General features: G+C 45.9%; 5 protein-coding genes across 6 annotated transcripts in view; 1 reads left to right on the top strand and 4 right to left on the bottom strand.

Annotated features, from left to right (window-relative positions):
• The window catches only part of ubr3 (ubiquitin protein ligase E3 component n-recognin 3), a 45,482-nt gene extending 41,180 nt beyond the window's left edge, over positions 1 to 4,302 (bottom strand). Inside the window, exons 1-7 of one of the 2 annotated variants that reach the window (XM_079732007.1) lie at positions 3,856 to 4,302; positions 3,190 to 3,341; positions 2,633 to 2,785; positions 2,078 to 2,233; positions 1,943 to 1,983; positions 916 to 982; positions 279 to 409 (exon numbers count right to left, since the gene is read on the bottom strand). In XM_079732007.1, the coding sequence (XP_079588133.1) occupies positions 279 to 409; positions 916 to 982; positions 1,943 to 1,983; positions 2,078 to 2,233; positions 2,633 to 2,785; positions 3,190 to 3,341; positions 3,856 to 4,289 (1,134 nt within the window). In that variant the 5' untranslated portion in view covers positions 4,290 to 4,302. The remainder of the gene's footprint in view (positions 1 to 278; positions 410 to 915; positions 983 to 1,942; positions 1,984 to 2,077; positions 2,234 to 2,632; positions 2,786 to 3,189; positions 3,342 to 3,855) is intronic. The other variant, XM_079732008.1, reaches the window with a different exon arrangement.
• Positions 4,303 to 4,739: 437 nt separating this feature from the next.
• mettl5 (methyltransferase 5, N6-adenosine) lies at positions 4,740 to 6,352 on the top strand. Its single transcript, XM_079733344.1, has 7 exons — positions 4,740 to 4,952; positions 5,038 to 5,152; positions 5,237 to 5,418; positions 5,502 to 5,581; positions 5,653 to 5,704; positions 5,777 to 5,826; positions 6,230 to 6,352. Exons 1-7 carry the CDS (start codon positions 4,853 to 4,855, stop codon positions 6,269 to 6,271), a joined length of 621 nt encoding a protein of 206 aa, XP_079589470.1. The 5' UTR covers positions 4,740 to 4,852; the 3' UTR covers positions 6,272 to 6,352.
• ssb (small RNA binding exonuclease protection factor La) lies at positions 5,840 to 9,381 on the bottom strand. The gene is made up of 12 exons (XM_079733343.1): positions 9,286 to 9,381; positions 8,609 to 8,667; positions 8,427 to 8,530; positions 7,952 to 8,126; positions 7,754 to 7,861; positions 7,564 to 7,667; positions 7,399 to 7,470; positions 7,274 to 7,316; positions 7,048 to 7,188; positions 6,774 to 6,960; positions 6,550 to 6,687; positions 5,840 to 6,450 (listed from the first exon to the last, which is right to left on the bottom strand). Exons 2-12 carry the CDS (start codon positions 8,654 to 8,656, stop codon positions 6,362 to 6,364), a joined length of 1,209 nt encoding a protein of 402 aa, XP_079589469.1. The 5' UTR covers positions 8,657 to 8,667; positions 9,286 to 9,381; the 3' UTR covers positions 5,840 to 6,361.
• Positions 9,382 to 10,013: 632 nt separating this feature from the next.
• On the bottom strand, positions 10,014 to 12,926 carry klhl23 (kelch-like family member 23; the record flags this gene model as incomplete). Its single annotated transcript, XM_079731794.1, has 4 exons — positions 12,882 to 12,926; positions 11,459 to 12,694; positions 10,913 to 11,065; positions 10,014 to 10,327 (listed from the first exon to the last, which is right to left on the bottom strand). Exons 2-4 carry the CDS (start codon positions 12,687 to 12,689, stop codon positions 10,014 to 10,016), a joined length of 1,698 nt encoding a protein of 565 aa, XP_079587920.1. The 5' UTR covers positions 12,690 to 12,694; positions 12,882 to 12,926.
• A 624-nt stretch (positions 12,927 to 13,550) lies between these two features.
• Positions 13,551 to 20,258, bottom strand: phgdh (phosphoglycerate dehydrogenase). Its single transcript, XM_079731159.1, has 12 exons — positions 20,060 to 20,258; positions 19,264 to 19,415; positions 19,094 to 19,159; positions 18,908 to 18,962; positions 18,632 to 18,730; positions 17,591 to 17,723; positions 17,054 to 17,202; positions 16,489 to 16,641; positions 15,618 to 15,753; positions 14,988 to 15,115; positions 14,642 to 14,864; positions 13,551 to 13,883 (listed from the first exon to the last, which is right to left on the bottom strand). Exons 1-12 carry the CDS (start codon positions 20,195 to 20,197, stop codon positions 13,729 to 13,731), a joined length of 1,587 nt encoding a protein of 528 aa, XP_079587285.1. The 5' UTR covers positions 20,198 to 20,258; the 3' UTR covers positions 13,551 to 13,728.
• Positions 20,259 to 21,174: the final 916 nt, after the last annotated feature.

The following is a 21,174-nucleotide window of genomic DNA, read 5'->3' as shown; positions in this document are numbered from 1 at the left end:
TTGAACGCCCGTCGATGATGATCAACTTAGGGACTTCTCGTTTCAGATTTCAAATCAGTAATACCGCAAACAAACCTCACAGGCACAACAGAAAAAATAAAAATATCGGAAGCAAGTGAACCTCATCTGAAGCCTCTTGCAAGATAGGACAGTCTAAATCATGTAATTATATTATACAAATACACTGGTCAGGTCATGCAGCCAAACAAATCTGAAACATGATCTGTGACCATATCTCTCATTCAAAAGTAATTCATTGCGTGAAGAAAAAGGCCCACCTTGTAGTCTTGATCCGGTAACATGTTTAACAAGAAGGTCACCATCTTCTGGGGGAACTCATATTTGATGGTCCAGAACAGCAGCTCCTCCAGAAAGCATTTGTGTTTCAGGGAGTCCATAATGGAGGAGTCTGGGGGCAGAATGGAGACGGTGAGAAATGGTTTCCACAACATCTTACGCTGGACAGTGAGAGTGATCAAACCATCATGACCATCGCTCCTGGCTTCACTAAAACATCCCTTACCAAAGATTTAACAAGACATTTCGTAAACTGTCCAACTCCCAAACAACAAGCATTGATTCTAAAAGACTAAAAGGCTATATTGCTGTTCTTTACATTCATGGCAGGAGTGTTCTCACGCCAAATGCTCTTCAGTAGAACCGGTGCAACAAATGATATCGGTAAAGATGTGTTACTGAAAGAGGATGGTTTAATCACCCAGAACGGTTCTTTAAGAATAATCAGGTTGGACTAATGATACTGGTCAGGTTATGATACGTTAATGATGCTGGAGATGTAAATGGTCAGGTTATGTTAGTGATGCTGGAGATGTTAATAGCCAGTTTATGATATGTTAGTTATGCACTGAGAATTTAACGGTCAGGTTACGGTAATGATGCTGGAGAGGAGGTTACCTTTGGTAGTGCTGCTCAGCTTCACCCTCTTCCTCTGCCCAAGTGCCTGCCCCCCGTCCAGCTCCTCCTGCACAGAGGAACAGAACACACTTAGCAGGGGATCCAGTCAAATCCTTCATAGAAACTGGGGTTACCATCCGTCTTTCCAAAAGAAAAGGTCAGATAGTTACTTCATAGTATAATTTGTCATGTCGGCCTTTAGGGGTCGCACAATCAAAACAATATCCCGTAGTTTGACCGTGTAAAGTAGGGTGGGAACATGGCGGTCTTCACCATCAATGCCGGGGAAGATTTATCTGAAAGGACTGCGGCAGAAACCATGATGACGTAGGAGTTGATGCATTAATGTTTTATTAACGTTGCGTTGAGTCACCTTATGTCATTTCATTCTGATTAAATAGCTGCAAATAACATAACAGTAACTTGCCATTAGATGAGTTCACTAGCTAAACAGCTTTAGATGAGATTATGTGGTTTAACACAGCGCTGTCTGTGGGCAAAACAATCCTACAAGAAATGACTATGTAACACGCCTTTACCTTGAATAAAACAATGGAATTCTCTGGACATTAATGGCAACATTTGCGACATAACTCAGTGTATGTAAACGACGACCAATATTATGTAGTCATTTTTTGATATTTGAATGCGGAAATGTTACATAATATACTTTAGTCAAATATAAATTCTGGCCTCAGTATAAGTATCTTTAAGAAAGACGCACCACCCCAGGTTTTTTGTCATGCGTCACCTAAGTGTCTCATAAATGACTCCTCAAAGTTAAATACTGCATGTCTCACGGGACCCCACACCCAAACACACACAAAGACATGATTAGGTGAATGGGTTAATAACTGAATGGGTTAATAACACATTCAAAAAGGATCTCAGGCCTAGCCTCTGAAGCTACAGAGCAGCAGTCCAACTGACCAATAAGAAACATGGAAAAACCGAAACACAAAACACACCGCCCTGGCCCATAAGAGCCACATTATAAAGCATCACCCAGTTGTAATTCTGTGTTTACCTCTTTACCGGCCTCATCCGGGCTTCCTGCTGCCGCGGCTCCTGGAAAAACAAAAACATAAAAGGAGTGATTCCATTAAACCGTGTTGCATTGTGTTGCCGGTCTAGCCGAAGGATGGAAGGGGAGGAGCCTCACCGCTGGAGGCTAGGGCCCCCGTCGCTTCCTCTTCCCCAGCGGGGGACTCAGCCGACGCTGGCAGGGCCTTCTCCTCCACAGACACCAGGCCAGAGTTCTTCAACGCTGACAAGTACTTTTCATAGTTCTGCTTAGCATAAGGACTGTCTTCCTGGCCTAGAATAAATGATGCAAGCAAAACAGTCACCGTGAATTCCCCTGTTTTCAAATGTATAATATATAAATAAAAACTGCAGATGCACCAGCACCAGCGCCCCCCCCTCAATCCGCCCACAAATCTACAGCATTCAGAAATGTGCTTGTCAGCCATCTGTGCAATATTTAAGAACCTGAATATATCACATCCGTTGGAGTGTCCAGTCATAACTCAACAGTCACAAAAAAACACTTTCATAATAGGAGATGCATTGTGTTGTCAAATCTTTTTATATAAAGACGTGCCCTTTCAAAAAGGAGTACTTTTTATTCAGCCCTTGCATCATGACAAATAAGTAGCAATACTTCAGTGTCCGGCGCTTGCCAGGCACATTGGGGAACAGTCTAGGGGAAGATTACCCATGCTCAGGTCTTTGAACGTCTGCTGATTGGTCAGGATCTTCGTCAGAACGGTCCTCATCGCCCCGCCCATCTTGGTCAGCTCTTCTAGAAAGGAGATCTGTGGCTCCAGCTGCTGTAAAACCTTCTGGAGGTCTCGCTCACTGCCGGAGTCTGGCAAGGCAAGATAAGTATGCAAGCAAATAAAAAGTGACCTGGAAGTGGTCCTGTGTAAGCAATGTTACTGATAACCAATGATGATTATCTAAGATTGGTTGCAATACTTATAAACAACACTGTAGTAATCGCTTAACTAAATCCCAGTTTCAAGAGAACCCATAACGATGCACTTGAGAGTCCTATCGTGTTTAATTTACAAAGCACTGAAGCAAAGTGCATAAACAAAATATATATTCCACAGCCATATGTAAAATAAAACTGAAACTGAAATGAACATGCTGCTACTGCTATTAGTGGATTGGCATAATTCCAGTAGATAATAAAAAAGAGTTAATAAAAAAATTGCTCTCGGATGTTCCAACGCAGTAATAAACAGACTTTTATTGCATTATAATCACCTGTGACTTCACCTGGCTCAGCGTATCCTTCCCGTAGATACTGAATGACGCTGATGATGAATCGAGGGAGGACCATCTCAGACATCAAGAGGAGCTCCCTTGGGACGGATGGCACGTTCTCCCCGGTCTTTAACCGATGCCTTCGACAAAACCTGGTGGGTAAAGACAAGGCCAAGGTCTTGTTGAAGTGCAAGAGCCTCTTACCAATACTAATGGGTAGCCTGTCACGGTTGCTATTTGCAATCTCACCTGTTGTCCTTATGAGGAAATTAATCAAGTTAAATAGCAATCAAATAATTTGAGCAATTGAAGCTATGACTACAAGCTATGACTGTATTCAGAGACAGGACACAATTTCGGCAATACCATATCCATTGATCCACGACCACCCCCATTGCACTTTATGGATTAAATAAGACTTTATTAGGCTATTATAGCTATATTGGCTAATACACAATGCATTAAAGACTGAGCACTGGAATTGTGCATGCCTCGTATGATAGGAAACTGTATGTTGTCATCGTGCCACTTAAAACACTACTAAACGATGAATCAATAGCGTGTGAATGATCCGTCTGATTAGTCAAGAGCACACACACGCACACGCACACGCACACACACACACACACACACACACACACACACACATTGAGGCAGTCTACTCACCCACTCTCTCGCATGACATTACTGTCCCCACAGTCACAGGCCCCGCCGGCCTGGCTCCGGAACATGTTGAAATCATGGCCCGTGTGATCGCCGTTGTTAAAACACTCGGCGCACAATGACATGCAAGGAGAAATGCCACAAGTCCTGCATCGGTAAGCCACGAAATTGGCCGTCCAGACCAGACCACAGAGAGTGGCGTTGTCATAGGACCGGACCGTCTTGCAGAACTCCTCGAATCCGTCTCCTCCTGCGATCAGACATTTGCACCAGTCCAGAGCCTCGGTGTCGGTGGCCGGTGTCTCGGGGTTCAGGACCGTGTCGAGCAGCTCTTGGAGTTGCCGTGCCCCGGCACAATTGTCAGTCCGATTGAGGTCTGCCTTTAAATGGGCGGCAGTGGCTTTCTTATCCCGGCGTAGCAGCGACGCCGCCATCATGTACTCTGGCTTGTTGTCCACAAATTTATTTTTGTTATGCTATGGCCATGATCTCGCGGTTTCTCGCGATACCGTTGGTTGCCTCCAACGGTAAACGCCCGCTGGTCTATTCTGCTCCAAAAACACTATTGATTCAGTAATTATTTAATCAGCACGTTTAAAACTAGTCAATCAATAACAAAAGTATTAAAACGTGTATTACTCTTACATGATAAAATAAATTACACTGATTTAATAATCAGTGTTTGTTTTGTCGTGATATTGCTCCTCGTGTTATTTGATATGAATATAATAGCCAATATAAAAAAGTTTCTGATTGTATTAATCGCATACATATGTCCTCTTTGATATATTTTATTAGGAAGGAACTTCATACGTCCACGACTCAGTCCAACCCGGCTCACTTTCACATGGGCACACCCGAACAGGGTGGAAGTGACGTCTACGAACCTAACCATTTCACCCATGTGTTCCACTGTAATGCCAATGTTATTGGTTTGCATTGAAAAAAACAATGCATAATATACTAAGTTTTAACGGTTGAACAGTGACATTAGTTAGCAATGAAACTAAAGGAGTTGGAGAGTTGTCTCCAACAAGTAGACGGCTTTGAAGAGCCAAAGATTCTCCTTGAGCAGTATCCAACTAGTCCCCACATTGCAGGTAAGTTAGTACAGTTTGTTATGGTAGCTGTTTAAAGTAACAGGTTAGGATGATGGTAGACTTAACGTCTAATTTGGTTTTGCAGCATGCATGCTCTACACAATCCACAACACGTTTGATGACATTGAAGGCAAACTGATCGCAGATCTGGGATGTGGATGCGGAGTTCTGAGCATCGGGGCGGCGATGCTGGAAGCCGGGTAGGAGCGGCAGAGCTTCCCCTCATGTTTGTTGTGCCTTCGCCTTATTGATCATGCTTGACAGTTTCCTGGAATTCTTTTCAGATTATGTGTTGGCTTTGATATTGATAAAGATGCATTGGATATCGCCCGAACGAATACAGAGGAGTTTGAAATCTCAAACATAGATCTGGTCCAGTCTGATCTCAGTGCTCTGGAAGTCGCATGTGCTCAAAAGTTTGACACCGTTATAATGAATCCTCCATTCGGTACAAAACACAATCAAGGCAAGTGACTTATCGATTGACTTACATTATGTCCAGTTTATAAGCTTTCAATATTTGAATGGTATCCCTTCTTTCCACTGAAGGCATTGACATGAAGTTCCTCAAGACGGCATTGACATTGGCAACAGTGGTGTATTCACTTCATAAATCATCAACACGAGATGTAAGTATTCCACATGTAGTGTGAATGTAGACAACCTTGTAACATACATTTAATGGAATATCTGATTGCAGCACATACAAAAGAAAGCGAAAGACTGGGGTGTGAAGATGGAACTTGTCGCAGGTTAGTATATTTCTAAGTATTTAATAGGATGGCAAAATCAAATACTTAATTTTCCTTCTCATCCATGGACAGAACTAAGATACGATCTGCCAGCTTCATACAAGTTCCACAAAAAGAAATCGGTAAGCTATAATCCAATAGACTGAAAGAAAATGTGTGCATTTACCCGTGTTCAACAAAAGTCTAGTTTGATTATATAAACGTCATGAAACAGATCCTGAGATACTAGCTTTCATAAAATAAGTTTTTTATTTTCAGGTAAAACTTAAAGTGGTGCTTTTTAAATCATAACCACTTATGCAAAACATATGAAATACATGAAAAGAAATGGCAAACTTAATAACTGCCATGCATACCTTTTCTAAAGAATAAAAAAATCAAGGTCTGTTTAGCATATGTTCAGGTTAAGTGACAAACTAAAGCAGTTTTAGAAAATACAGGCATACAAGTGCAACAGGCACAATATATTGGGGCTGAAAACACCGAAAACTAACGCCAAGTTTACATTTCCAACTCGTCCTCCAGGTCGACATCCACGTGGATTTCCTACGCTTCTCCAAATCATGATTGTTGCCGGAATGGACTTGAGTAAACGGCTTTGTTTTATATCCCTAATAAAATGTTCAAAAGAAAATTGTAGTTCTCAGAGTGTGGAATCTAAGATCCGTTTTCGGTCTTTGTAACCTTTGCTTCGGGAGCGTCAGCACTGGCGTCTTCTCGTGCTCTCTTCTTGGGGCTTGGGGGGCCTAGGAACAAACGAGAAACATCGGAAATGTAATCACTGCCAATAGATAACCATCGGTAGATGAACCAAATCCGTAGCATGGCAAATAACAGTCCCTTACCATCGTCTCCGTTGTCGTCCTCAAATTTAGTCTTTTTCCCTTGGAAGTGAGATCTGTTCTGATCTCTGCCCCCCCGCCCACGTCCTCCTCGCCGACCCCCTCCTCTTCCTCCTCCCCTGCCTCCAAACTTTTCTCTCCCTGTTAAAATGTAAACATTCGTCAACATCATACCCACCAAATCTTTCTTTGTGCACTGCTTGGTTACTTGATAATAGATATCGTACCTCTGCCCTTTGTTCTGGTGTACGACTCTTGCTGAGCTTGAATCATCTTTTTCAAAACTTCCTTCTCGACATCGCCTTCCAGCAACTCCCATGCAACATCGTTATCCTTGATTTGCAACGTTCCTCCATTGGCCTCTGTCGCCTTATCCAAGGCCTCCTTTGCTTTCCCGTCAAACAGCAGTGTACCCTTAATGGTGTTGAAGATAATGTATTATTATTAGATATGAGTCGTCGTATCAGCTGGTTTACAACCCTCACTGTGTGGATCCCTCACCTCCTTGGCTCCTCTTGTGAAGTCGACCCATTTTATTTTTCCATGTCCGGAAAACAATGCGTGGAAGTCCTCTCTTGAGACTTGGTCAAGTTCTCCAGAGAACTTTAGCAGGCAGCCAGTCTGTTCCTCCAAAAGCAGACTCTGCAGAGCAACAGTGTTAACGAATGCATTCTGACTGCTACGAATTCTCATTGTCCCTCAACGTTAACACAATTATGTGACTCACCATTTCCTTTTCCTCAGTCTGTTTTTCGGTTTCATCCTTGTTGCTGTTTGATTTGGGACATGGTTAATATTTTTGTATGTACACAACAAACAGCTCTCCTGGAACATTAAAACCTTTGTACTCACTGTTTGGCTTTGGCTTTGGACTCTGCCTTGTGTTGTTTTCTGTCCTCTGCCTTTTTGGCGTGATAGGCTTCCCTAAAGAACCGCAACAATACCTTAGTGTAGTCTATACATTTCAATTAAACAAATGCAGTCGAGGTCCCCCACCGATAGCATTGCTCAGCTTACCTTGAGAGGACTAGAAGCTCGTTATCCTTAAAGGATTTTATATCTTCGCGTCCAAGAAACGCCTTGGCCGCTTCCTCCGTGTCGAAGCAGAGGAACACGGATCCCTGCACATAACAGCGTTTTACACTAATGTAGACCCCCCCTTCACGTCATCTTAAAGCACTACAAATACACCATTTTCACTATTAACCTTGAATTGCCGTTGCAGATTTCGCCTCATTTGAATATTTTCTGCTTGGCCTTTTCCAGTCGTCCACTCCAGAACCTCATCCAGGGTAGTTTCCAAGGGGAACCCTTTCTAGATGACCAGAAAACTAAGTGTTGAGTCAAAGCAATCAAATTAATAATAGTACGAACTGCCTGCATTATGCGTAACATTTTTACTTACAATGTACACTGATTTGTTTTTCAGGGCATCTTTGTAATCCTCGTTTAATTCAGGGATGGGCTTCTCTGCCGACCGCCTGATTTTAGTTTTGTCTTCGCTTATTTCCAGGAGGCCAGTCTTTGATTTCTGTAGGGCTTCAATGATAACGGCGCTATCGGTGGTTAAACTCTTTAGCCTGGGGGGGAAAAAAGATGATTAATTACATTATCTGGCCATCTAGGTAGTATCGTGTCATACTATCAAATAGTAGCTATTCCATTCACTTGAAACAGGATCATTACTGAATTTCCCATCTGGGATTGATAGAATCTTATTAAATACAGAGCATTAGAGCCAAACACAACATTGTGTTGCAACTATTTGTTGATTGTACATTTCATAGATTAAATGAGGGGGGGGGGGGAAACATGGTAGATCCAATGACAATGCAAAAAATGTGTTGGTTCAAGCTACAGCAGCTCCAGAAGATGAATACCTGTTAAACTGAAGCATTGTAGCGACCTTCACCCAGCCATCATCCAGCTGCAACTGCTCTTTGAGGAATTTGTCTCTTGGGAGGTTGTGATCTCCAAAGTAATACTGTAGAGAGAAATCATAGTCAGCGCTATTTTCCCATTTAACTGACTATCTAATCTATAGTCAACATTAATTTATTACCTCGATTTGTCGAACCACCTTCCCCTCAGTCGGAGTCATATCTGCCATTATTTCGAATTCTGGTGGGGGAAAAACATATACATTAATCACATGTAGTATCCAAGTGAGTAGGGTAAAGCTGACGTATTATTAATGCAACATCTTTCCATGTCTCAACCACCAGAGGTTTTATTTAATTTAGGCTCCACGTTAACAGCCATTTTTGTTTCACGCATGGACGGTCTGCAGGACACAGTGCCGGGTCTCATACAGCCCTTCAATGAGTAACCTCAAAAAGTTATTTAATCTATGCCCAACCTTATTAAACCTGCTCTACTCAAACCCACGAAAATTAAAAACTTTAAAGTCGGGCTACTGAGCGCTGTGTGGCATATGGGCCGCTAGCAGAGCACAATTGAAGCGCATCGAGTATCTACTAATACGTAAAATCACTTTTAACTCGTTTTTTATTCATGTGTATGTACCGTTCATATAAACCAAACCTCAATAGGCATGACGGAGCGATGTGCGCCATGCATCGGACTAACGTTGCATTAAACACTGGCCTAGCATGGAGGAAATGCCCAGTAACGTTGATATGCGGTCGTAAGGTTTAAACCACCGAGCTCCGGCCTACTCAAATACATTAAGGATATCAGATAGTATGGTTTAGGTATGAGAGTGGGTAAAATACTTACTATGCGTTGATAAGTTGTGTGAGATTTAGTTTCTATCCCAACCAGAAGCAATGCTTGCTCGCCACACTTTCGGCACGTTGTTAAAACGGCGTGGCGTGCTACGGAAAGCTGCATTGGTCAAAAGGAAAATGGTTTAGGCGATTCGAAAATGTGCAATGAATGATTCTAGCGCAGTCATACACTAATAATACGCCAATTTGGGAGAACCTTATTTGTAAATATATTTTTTGGTTTATTAGTTGTTTAACTTAAATGTCTTAAAACATTTCAATATAGTCTATTCGCTGATTAACACCCTTAGTACCCAATATACTAAAATAATAATAATCACAGTCAATCTCAAATGTAGGAAGCAAATAAAAACCATGGATGATTGATTTTTTTAACTTTTATTAATTCAGTGTATTCAGACATTATATCACATCTGTAGTAATAGCTACATTTATAAACGACCTTTGGTGCCAAAATACAAATTGTATAGCCTGGGACCCAGACGAACCTGCAAGCTCATGTTTTATTCGCTCTGGCAGATAATACACATTTGCAAAATGATACGGCAAAGTCAGGCTACAAATAGGCCCTGGTGTTAGTGTTTGGCATGTATATTAAGTTATTTATGAAACGGTTCATATTAATGCAGCATTCATCTCATTCACAGCACAAAATAATAATAATAATAATAATAATAATAATAATAATAATAATAATTTAAAAGTCGATTTTTAAAATCAACTAACACTGTGAACACAAATACACCCATGAGATCTGGCCGGCCCGGGCAGGCTCCCCACGGTCTCCCAGGCGTCCAGCTGGGGGTCGTATCTCTCGATGCTCTGCAGGTAAGTCCCCTTCGAGTAGGAGTAGCCTCCCGTCACGTAGATACAGCCCCGTATCACCGCCGCGCCGCACTCCATCCTCCTCTCCTTCATCTCCGCCATCGCCCTCCACGCGTTGGTGTCGGGGTCGAAGCAGTCCGCCACCGCCGTCTGACCGCCCACCAGGTACATCTTGTTGTTGAGGGACACCGAGCTGAGGCCGTACTCTGTGGAAACAAGACCCAGGCGTTCGTTTTGGATTCACGACCACTTACAGTGAATTCGAGACACGGGTTAGGGTTAATCTATCTCAGCCCCGAAGAGGTTTTCACCCCGCGAACGTCAGGGGTTTTGAACCGATAACATTCCCGCTGGGAGTCAGACCCCCCCCCCCCCCCCCCCCATCTGACCATGACGTAGTCAGTGACATGTGGCTCAGGAGGTAGAACCTTCGATGATAACCGGAAGGTTTCTAGTTCGATCCCGGCTCCTCCTAGCGTCCTAGAGTCTCGAGGTGTCACAAGCGGGCCGTCGCCTTGCACGCGTGTCACCGCCGTCGGTGTGTGAATGTGTGCATGAATTGGGTGAACGTTGGTTAATAAAACGCGGTATGAATTCAGTCCATTAACCATCCTATCCTGAGCCCATTTCAATGAGATTAGAAACCTGCATGCAGAGATCCCATGTAGTTCACAACATTTAATATCAAGCCATCGAGCATTACAGATGTGGGGAGGGGGGGGCATCGGGGCCCCGGACTCAGTACCTTCGGGCTGAGAGTCCCTCCGCCGTCCCGCCCTCGCACGCAGTACCTGGGTGGGGGTTGACCGTGATGATGCTCCACTCGTTAGCGTCTGCCGTGTAGACCTGGATCTGCTCGTAGGTGCAGCTCCCTCGGTGTCCGTAGTGCCCCCCCGTCACGTAGATCCGCTCCCTGACCACGCACGCACTGGCGTTCCCCACCCCTTGGAGCACACGGTTCATACGGATGTCATCAGACAGTGTACTTTATTACTATAAAAAAGTTTTACAATAAAAAAAGTGTGTTTGATTATGTGGGATTATGGGCCCTTATTTGGACCCTATCCTGATTATGTAAAATCAAACACACTTTCTTCCAAAAAAGGGTAGGGCTCTTACATAATACACTACTAACCTCAAATAATGAGGATAGGAGCAGGCAGGGTCTATAATCTCTTTGGGTTTAAAACCTTTGCAAGGCAGTCAACCCCCCTGAACCCTATCCCACCCTGCCCTTCTACACGTGTTAAAACACAATGCATGAAGATGTAGTGAGTGGATTGTCTTTGGCTGACAATCATGATCAACTGCCCATACAGCAGCACTGCCGCACCCACCCTGGATCATATCGGCCACGGGGAACCACTTCCTCTTCAGGGGGTCGAAGCACTCGGCCTGGTTCTCCGGCGCCCCGTTCCGGTAGCCCCCGATGGCGTACACGCAGCCGTGCAGTGCCACGGAACAGTGGTAGTACCGGGCCGTCAGCATGGGGCAGCCCTCGGTCCACTCGTCCCCGTCAGTGTTATAGACGGACACCGCGTCCAGGGCCTCCACCGTGTGAGTCCGGTAACCCCCGGTGACGTAGATGTTGGCCCCCAGCAAGGTGACGCTGTAGCTCTCTCTGGTGTGCTCGGGCATGTTCTTACCCTGGGCCCACACGTTGCCCCTCGGCTCCCAGATGTGAACCTCTGCCAGGGGGTGCCAGTAGTACCCCCCTATGGAGTACATCCTTGGGGACAGCTTCTTACCCCCCGCTGGTGTTCCCTCCCCCTTACCCGCCGACACCAAGGTATGACTGACCATGGATTTGATGCGTTCCTTGTCGTCAACCGAGTGTCTGCGCGAGCTCAGAGCTGACTTGAGGGCAATGTCGTTCAGGTCGAGGTGAATGGAACGCAGGAGGTCTTTGGCGTGCCCGGTGCGGTTGTCCAAGTCGTGCGTAACCCATTTCACCACGGCGAGTACCAGCACCTCATCCTCCCACGCGTCGAGGATGTTCTTGACGGCCAGAAGGGACCTCACGTCATCGGCCTGCAACTCGAGGAACTCCTCCTGCTGCACGAGATCCTCCAACTTGCTGAACATGAGCCGGCGAGCCTCCCGCTCCAGGCTGCGACAGACGTGCAGCTGGGCGAAAGCGTGCATGCCCAGGCAGTTGCCCACGTCTAGGAAACGAATGAGAAAGTCCTCGCAGGCGTGCTTCAAGGAGCTGAACTGCATGAGGTCCGCCGCCTCCAGCAGACTCTGCACGTTGTTCTCCGTGATGCACACTTGGGCCGTGTACGAGTAGTGCAACAGTACACCGAGGACCTCACACTCTACCCCGGACAGTTTGATGAGGCTGTTGGAGCGCTCTCTCATGTCGGCGGTGAACATCGCTCGGAAGTAGGAGCTGCGAGCCGACAGCACGGCCCGGTGGCAGTGGAAGACCCGGCCGGAGGAGCCCTGCAGGGAGACGTCTGTGAACAGCCCGCCGAGGTAGAACTGGCTGAGGGCATCCAGCACCTCATGGGGGTGGTCGTCGTCGTTGTAATCATACGTGTAGAGTTCAGCAGGTTTATCCGACATGGTCACTGAAAAAAGATAAAGAAAATGTACGTAAAGGCTGATACGAAAGAGAATATGATTTAATCACAATTAGGGAGTAAAGGCTATTGCATTCATGTAGCACATAACCGCCTATTAATTTAAGCGTAAACAATAATCGTAATTGGTGCCCATAGGTCTATTATGAGTAGAAACAAAATAAACAATCCTTACCTCACTATCGTATTTCCATGCCCCTAACCATGCGACCCGTACGTCTCTCCCTCTGCATCGACGCTCTTCTTTCACAACACCAATCTCTATTTAGCCCGGGACGGCGCACCGCTATCCTATTTTGGTATCTGCAGTTGGAGAGGCCGCCCCCCCTGCACCATATAAGACGCGCCCGGTGCTCAATGAGGCTAGCCTATAGAGCAGACATCCAAAGGGTACATATCAGATCAGTAGTTTGATAGCCACTCAATATGTATCTATGGGTGTTTGATAAAGAGCGGATGACTGTAAGGTTTTACATTACTGATTGTAACGCCAGGAGGACCAACGTGACCAATGCGCCCCCACGACCCAAGGGAGGACACGTAGTATGACATCAATAAAGAAAAAAAAAAATTAATCCTCCATCCGTTGCCATGGAATTTGAACCCAATTCTGTAGGCTTTGTGAAATCCTGACAGGATTAGCGATCGGCATTCTCACAGCAGGACAAAAGCCAAGCTATAGTGCGACCAAGTACAAATAAAGACTATTTCCATACATGTTTAATATGAGGCAGGGAAAGTAACAAACACAACCCCCCCTAACAAAAAAAAATAAAAGACAACAGCCGGTTTGACAAGTAAATTTTTTTAATCAATGTTTAGTAGCACAGACACGTTAGCCCTATAGACATCAATACAACATGTAACGTTAATACATCAATATGTAAATTTGTAAACAAGTATTAAGCATCTAAAAAAACAACCATATTGTAAACTTATTATGCTACGATAAGCGCGTGCCGACCTGTGCTAACCTTCAGGCACTGTGTTGCCGGCCAGCCCCCGCATCACCACCCACCTATCTATATGGTGATCTGGGCGGCCTGTTTGGCGACAGGCTTCAAGGCCCCGAGGTCCGGGACGGAGGAGGACACCCCCGCGCAGCACCACACCTCTCCAGCCCTGGCGGGCGGCGAGCTGAACGACTCCATCTCCACTCCGGCGGTGGCCAGCAAGCCTGGAACGGTCGTGAAAGAACAAGTGGGATCTTCGTCGAGGTTGTTTGATTCGAATCCGCTGCCAATGTGGTTTGCTGTCGAGTCGTGACACAGAGGCTGTTCTCCGAAAGCGACGCACAGGGAATTGAGATGACAAGTCATCGAGCATTGACGTTAAGGAGCAGGGAGGGGTCGTTAAGGAGCAGGGAGGGGTCGTTAAGGAGCAGGGAGGGGTCGTTAAGGATCAGGGAGGGGTATTAAGGGGTTCGCTCCGGGATGAATACAGATAGACTAGCGGGCGTCAGGGTTTTGAACCCAGAGCCTGAGGGATGGGTTTCACACGCCCTGACCACTACGACCAGACCCCAAACCAGTAGGTCCCAGACCCCAAACCACAGGGCCAGACCCCAAACACAACCATATTGGACCGGGAAACTAAATTGTCAGCGGCAAAGACCCAGAAGATGAATATACCTGGTTCAGGAGCACAACAAATCTGAAGCAGTAACTTTATAAATAAAATGAAAAAGAAAGACCAAAAGACAGATGCACAGACAGAAAGATAGAGACCGACAAAAGGATCGAGACAGACAGAAATATGATGACAGACAGACAGACAGACAGACAGAAAGATGGAGGGAGACAGACAGAAAGATGGAGGGAGACAGACAGACAGACCGAAAGATGGAGGGAGACAGACAGATAGAAAGATGGACGGAGACAGACAGACAGACAGATGGACGGAGACAGACAGACAGACAGACAGACAGAATCCTACCAGCGAGGGAGGGCAGGACCTGGGGCCCAGGGGAGACCAGCAGGAACAGCAGGTGTCCGGCGAGGGAGACGGGCTGTCGGAACACGCTGCCGCCCAGCTCCAGCAGCACGGGCACGCCTCCCAGCACCGAGCCCCGGGCCTTGTAGCTGGCTCCGCCCGCCTGGATCTCCACCTCACACACCCCGTGGCAGCTCCCCTCTGATTGGCTGTGGGTCTGGGTCACCTACACACGAGCAGACGCACGCCTCGCAATGAGCCAATGGGGCGTCGTCTAGGAACTGTACGGCTCGTCATACGATCACACGAAACCGTCAGGCATTGGTTTATGTTTGAATGATTTCTGTACCGCGACGCCAGACTGCTTGGCCAGGGTCAGCACGTTGACCAGGTTGGCCGAACCGCCGGTAGTGGGCTTGAGAAGCCCCACCATTGCGGCTGAAGTGATGTAACCAGTGGACTTCTTTAAGCAGTCACCTGGTGGAGACAAAGACAAGGGGATTATAAGCCACACCCCCAGCCAACAGCTGAATATGATCTATATTTGCGTCCAAATAGCTCAAATTCATTAATGTAGTTCTGAATTTAACCACCAGAGGGAGACACAATGCGATTACAGTCCCGAAAAAGGGAAAAACACCTGAATTTATTTAATATAATTGAATACTATGTGAAAAATGTTTTATTGGAGTTATGAACAAGTGTCACAGGCGTGTGGATACAAAAATATAAATAAAAACTCAACCCAGAGAAATTAAGCAAACATCCACATCCTGCATTACAACGCCCCCAGAGATATGTCAAAACAAAACATGAGCCGTCATTCTCCCCAGGGTCAGGGCAAACAAATAAACAAGAATATGCAAAGAATGATGGGGTTGGCCAGAGAGATTCTAGCGTCCCCATCGCCTTGATGGATGGTTTGACTGTCATGAATGAGAACTTCTCACGGTGGACTTCCCACAAAGAGGCTGCTGACCTTGAGTTGTGATGTGCACCTGGCTGCAGGGTTTGGAGGAGGCACAGGACTGCAGCATGGCCCCCATAGCTTCCCCAAGCGTGATCCATTGTTGAGACTCCTGGCGAAAGGTGCTGGCCAAAACCTGTGCATTGACCTACGTAGGGGAAGGAGACGCACAGTAAGTGTTAGAGACGCGGTTATGGGAGCGTTCTCCTCTCCCTGACACACTGCTACAAGGTGGGCCCCTTTGTGTGTGCTTAACCGCCATCTTCCCCGACACTATTTGCCTCACACTTAGGTTCCCCCCGCCGCACATCACTTGAGCTGTTGTTAGTCTCCTGGCACGGCCGGCTCTGCTAACGTCACCACGGCAACCAGTCAGCAGGCTGCTAAGAATATCGGCTGAAACACTGTACCCCCCCGGCTTAACCAAAACCCTCTCTGCCCCACAGACACCACCCACTATCCGGGAATTCTACCCCTATTCGACTACAAACCAAAAATCCTGAATGATGGATACTAAAAACACCCGTTTCATTACTCATTTCAATACCATTACAATGGCCGTATTCCATTCTGAAAGGAACCCAATTTCATTCCATCCATATTCTGTTCAGCTCAATTGACCCGCTTTACCATCATAAATCACTAGTAAGGCAGATCTGCACAGCTTCGTTGACATTCGTCATCCTAATTTGTGAAATAATCTGCCACACTGTCCACGATTAAGACTTTTCCCCCATATGTGGAAAATAATTAAATTCTAAATGTGGCTTTTTAAATTTAGCCTGCACTATCTTGGTGCAGACTAATTCCGCTCACCACTCAATGTTAATCGACAGCCCAAATATGACTCCATCCCGAGCGGAAACGAAACCAAAGCACTTACCGCTCCCACGAGGCCCTTGCCCTTCACCATGTCCACGATCTGCAGGGCGATGTCCTGCCCGCAACGGGCCTGGGCCTCGCTGGTGCTGGCCCCCAGGTGGGGACAGCTGATCACGTTGGGGTGGTCCACCAGGGCCCGGTTCTTGGGGGGTTCCTGAGAACAGAACGCTACCTCGTCAGAACACTGACCTCCAGGCTCGAGACACAAGATCAAGAACTGGTACCACTGAAAAGCAAATCACAGATGTACTGGTCCAAAGAGCAGGATCATCCAGGGACTGGAGAGATAAAAATTAACCTGCATGGCTAAATCTGGCACGTTTACATGTTGAACTCTGGTGCTCATGTTTATTAATGTGCGCTGTCCTTTTAAAAAAAAAAATGTGCTAAAGACTCCTGGCCTAAAGGCTCTTGGTTCAAACCACTAAGACCTCAGTCTACCTGTGCGCCAAAATGCCCCACAGCCCATGACAAGCATCTCAAAACATCCACTGCTGTAAACCAAGTCTTCTTCCATAAAAGCCCTCTGCTTCATGGCCGCCGTAGGAACTCTTGGGGGTCCTTACCTCGACGAAGACGTCCAGGCCGGCTCCAGCGCACTGGCCGGACTCCAGCGCTCTGAGTAGAGAGTCCTCGTCGATGATCCCGCCGCGCGCGCAGTTCACCACCCGCACTCCCTTCTTGCACTTGGCGAATGAGGCGTCGTTAAGGAGGCCTAGGTAGGACGCGGGAAAGAGTGAACACACAAACCCAAAAGGTGGCGGTTTTAGCTGCGGTGCAGGTGTGAGATTGGTTGTTGGCTGTGAGTCGCCCTGAACCACAGGAACGAGTGGCAGGGCATTTCCATGAGTGTTTCTCTCTATACTTTTAAATACTTTGATATTTCCCGTGGACCATCTTGATTACATTGGGATTTCGCTCCGTGTTTTACCCTCCATCTGTTGTGCTGTGTCATTGATAGGCATCCATTGATCTAGTTTGTGTCCCACTCCAGGGTTGCACTAGCGGTTTTAAAACAGCCTTTATACAACCGTGACCGACCAATGACGCGTCGGCCTCTCTGTGTGCCCAGCCCTCGGCGGGCGTGGCCGGTCGAGGCTCACCCGTGGTGGAGGGCATCAGGGGCGTGTGGACGGTGATGAAGTCGCACTGCGGCCACAGCTCCTCCAGGGTCATCTGCTCCACCCCCCAGCCTGCAGTCACCTCCCGCGGGGTGATGGGGTCGTAGCCGATGGTCTGGGCGTGGTGGGAAAGTTTAGCAGGTGTTAAGCGCTGGATAATGTGATAGGGAAGGGCCGGGATCAGGAAGAGTCAGGAGAACTGTAGGAAGTTTCCTTCCACTTTCCCACGGGAAGCAGGTAGTAGTCATGATGGGAACTGACTGTGATAAGAGTCACCCAGTTTGCACACGCCCATATGCCAATATTGCCCAACACTACTATAAAACACTAAGGCTTATATATGATTGAGATCTTTGTCTAGGCTAGCATTAGCATTGGGCTTGCAACCACAAATTACTAGTATACCATTGCAGTATCACAAATAAATTCAGATAATACAGCTATCTGCATTACAGATATGTCTGAGGTTTGTTCATAGACCAATCGAGTGGTTTACCTTCATTCTTTGATTTTATCAGTCAACCGACGGTTGCCGTGTTTGACTTCGGCTTTGAATAAAGCAGCTGTTAACAAGGTATTCTCACTTTAAGATTAACCAGCAACTGAGTAACCATTTGAGATCATATTATCTGTAAAATGCTTTGTTGCAAGTTACATGTTCCTCTTTCCAGCTTCATTTACCCAGGCTTCTATGCTCAATGGCCCTGAGATGGAGTCAGCCTTGCTCCAGTGGCTACAGGTTCCTGTATGCAACGTGCTTGTTTATGGGGGTCAGGGGAAAACAGGCAGAAAGGAACCAGTCGGGTTTGACCCCATCAACTTCTCGCACATCAGAGTGCATCATGGGACTTTCCTATCCTAAATCAACGTAATGTAACCTCGGCTAATCAAAGCTTTATTCGTCTCGCATGAGGAACGCTCTGACAAATCTCATTCAATGGATGAGTGAAGCCCTGTGGTGCAGCCTACCCAGCATGCAGCACTGACACGTGGAGACAGCTCTGGCAGAGAGTAATTACCTACCTTCATGCCAAAGGACTGCATTCTACTGGCGACTTCTTTGCCAATTCTCCCAAGTCCAACTATTCCCAGGGTTTTGCCAAAGAGCTCTGCACCCATGAACTGAAATGCAACAAAATCGTTTTGACTGTTAGGCACACAGAAACTACACAGATTCCATTATCAAGTGGAGTCGTTGACAGCTTGGGGAGACGGGGGGACAATGGAATGAGTCATGCAATAGTAATTGCTTAATGCATGAACACAATTCATTGCACGCCGACCAAATTCTTGGCTTACTTTTTTGCGGTCCCATTTTCCAGCTTTCATTGACATCGCAGCCTGTGGGACATGTCTGCAACCACAAGGTATTAATCACAAAAGTTAGGGAAAAAAGCGGTTTGCCTTCAAGGCATTCAAGTAGTCAAGAAACTAAAAGTGAACCCCCCCCTTGGTGATCAAACATAATAAAACCCCTTCTCTTACCTGGAAAGACTGGTGATCAGGATACACGTCAGCTCCGCAGCACTGATTGTATTACCACTTGGTGTGCTTGAAGCAAAGAAAAGGACTTTAATTCAGACTCCAAGAAACACATGGTTACTGAACTGGCCATTTCGAAAGAAATACTAGTCTACCATCCATGCCAGACTTACTTCATGACAATAACCCCATGTTTAGTAGCAGCGTCCACGTCCACATTGTCCACTCCAGTTCCAGCTCGGCCGATAATTTTCAGATTACTGGCGGCATTGATGATGTCGGCCGTCACCTTTGTCGAAGATCTAACTACAAGTCCATCGTAGTTCTATGAGAAAACAGCGATTCTTTAGTCGAGAGAGTGTAGTCCGGTTTGCTACAGACAACTTTCAGCAAAACCCGTTTGTTGCAGTGACATCACATTTGAATAGGGGTTATGCAACAATTCATTATCCCCCCCGACTCCTACATTGTATTATATAAAATGACATATTTAGTGAGAATGATTGTTATAGTGCATGAACCAACAAGGCTTCTAAGAGAATGCATAAAATGTGCGGTTGCATTGATTTTCTTAAGGGCTTAGGTCGAACATGTGGCACAGCAGGATGGTTATCCCAGCAAGCCGAGGATGCAGTTGCATCATATTTGGAATGGGCGGTACTAACTATCCTCAGGTTATATGTTAAAAGGCAAATATGTTTCAAAGTTGAACGACAGCCGTTGCAACACCGAATACTGTATATCCATGATGAGACAGCTGTGAAACAAAACCGATTGAATATTTGTGCACCGTAAAGTTTGCACAATCAGCAATGATCGCAAGTATTCCCCATAATAATAATTTAAGTCATGTTGAAGCAAGATAAGATATGCTAACACGCAATTATATACGGCATGGGTATCATGCAGCTCAGATATACAGCTGAGAAGAGAAACAAGTCATCCATGGAGATGAAACCACAACGTTACCTTGATCTCTGAGATCAAATCCTCCTTTGTCAAATTCAGTTTCTCCGTAACTTGGATTCCATTTTCTTCCAGAACCTTTTTGCAGCAGGGATCAACGCTTTCGCTGATTAAAATGCTTTTAATCACTATTGGAGCCATTTTGCAGGATTTTTTGAGGGAATGCGAGGCAAGATAACTTCTACGCGTGACGCCGCGGGAAAGTGATGGGCTAAGTGGTGGCAGCCAGCGCTCCCGTGTTGGCTCTGAATGGCCGGCGCTGGTAGACAGACCCGCCCCTTTCGTATAAACCCGCCCCTTTCTGCAACTTCCAATCTCAAAGGAATCAAAAGCCAGACTGAAAAATATTCAAGTGTAAAAATATATTATGTTAATTAAATTACATCAAGTAGGACTAATGTGCAAAGTTGTTAATTGAATCATCAAAAAGGATAAATAATTAATTCTAAACAGCTACATAGTTGGGTCATCCTCATTGGTTTATGTTCATGTTTATATGTTCATGAGACCTTTCTGAAGTGGTAAATCTGACCACCATCCTAGCAGGTCTGCGGAGAGCACCTCGATTATGAATGCCAGCAGTAGGTGTGAGGGAAACAATTTGATAGAGAAAGCAATGTAATTGAACGGATACATTAACCAGCCATGATATAAACCTGACCTAGGCTAAAGTAAATCATGATGTCCTGATGTTATACCATCAGTGCTGCAGAGCTGACGGTTTGAGGCGAACAATGATATTCATGAGCTACGGGGACGCTTCCACATGGCCGAGTACAAATGCCTCATTCTACTGGGCCGGGTGGGTTACTGTGGAAGTATAAAGATTCAATTTCAATTACATTTTATTTGTATATCCCTTAATCACATTAAAGTCTGAAAGGGCACATCTAAGCACAGCTAACCTATTAACGTTGATGTTCTTTAACGCAAATCTGCATTCAGAGTGACCCTTCCCCAGGCGTTTTCGTCACGAGGGATGCCTTGAACGGGATGCTCCAAATTAGCGTTAATGGAGAAAGAGAGGGCGGGACTTTCAGCAACATGGGCTTTGCAGAGAGTGAGATGTACTTCCGATAGAGGGATATTTCCGTCTGGAAATTGGTTCGTCAGATTGA

Source organism: Pollachius pollachius, assembly GCF_949987615.1.
Source record: "Pollachius pollachius genome assembly, chromosome: 3".
Taxonomy (NCBI): domain Eukaryota; kingdom Metazoa; phylum Chordata; class Actinopteri; order Gadiformes; family Gadidae; genus Pollachius; species Pollachius pollachius.
The sequence above is the reverse complement of the archived record's forward strand: the minus strand, read 5'-3'. Positions and strand labels throughout refer to the sequence as shown.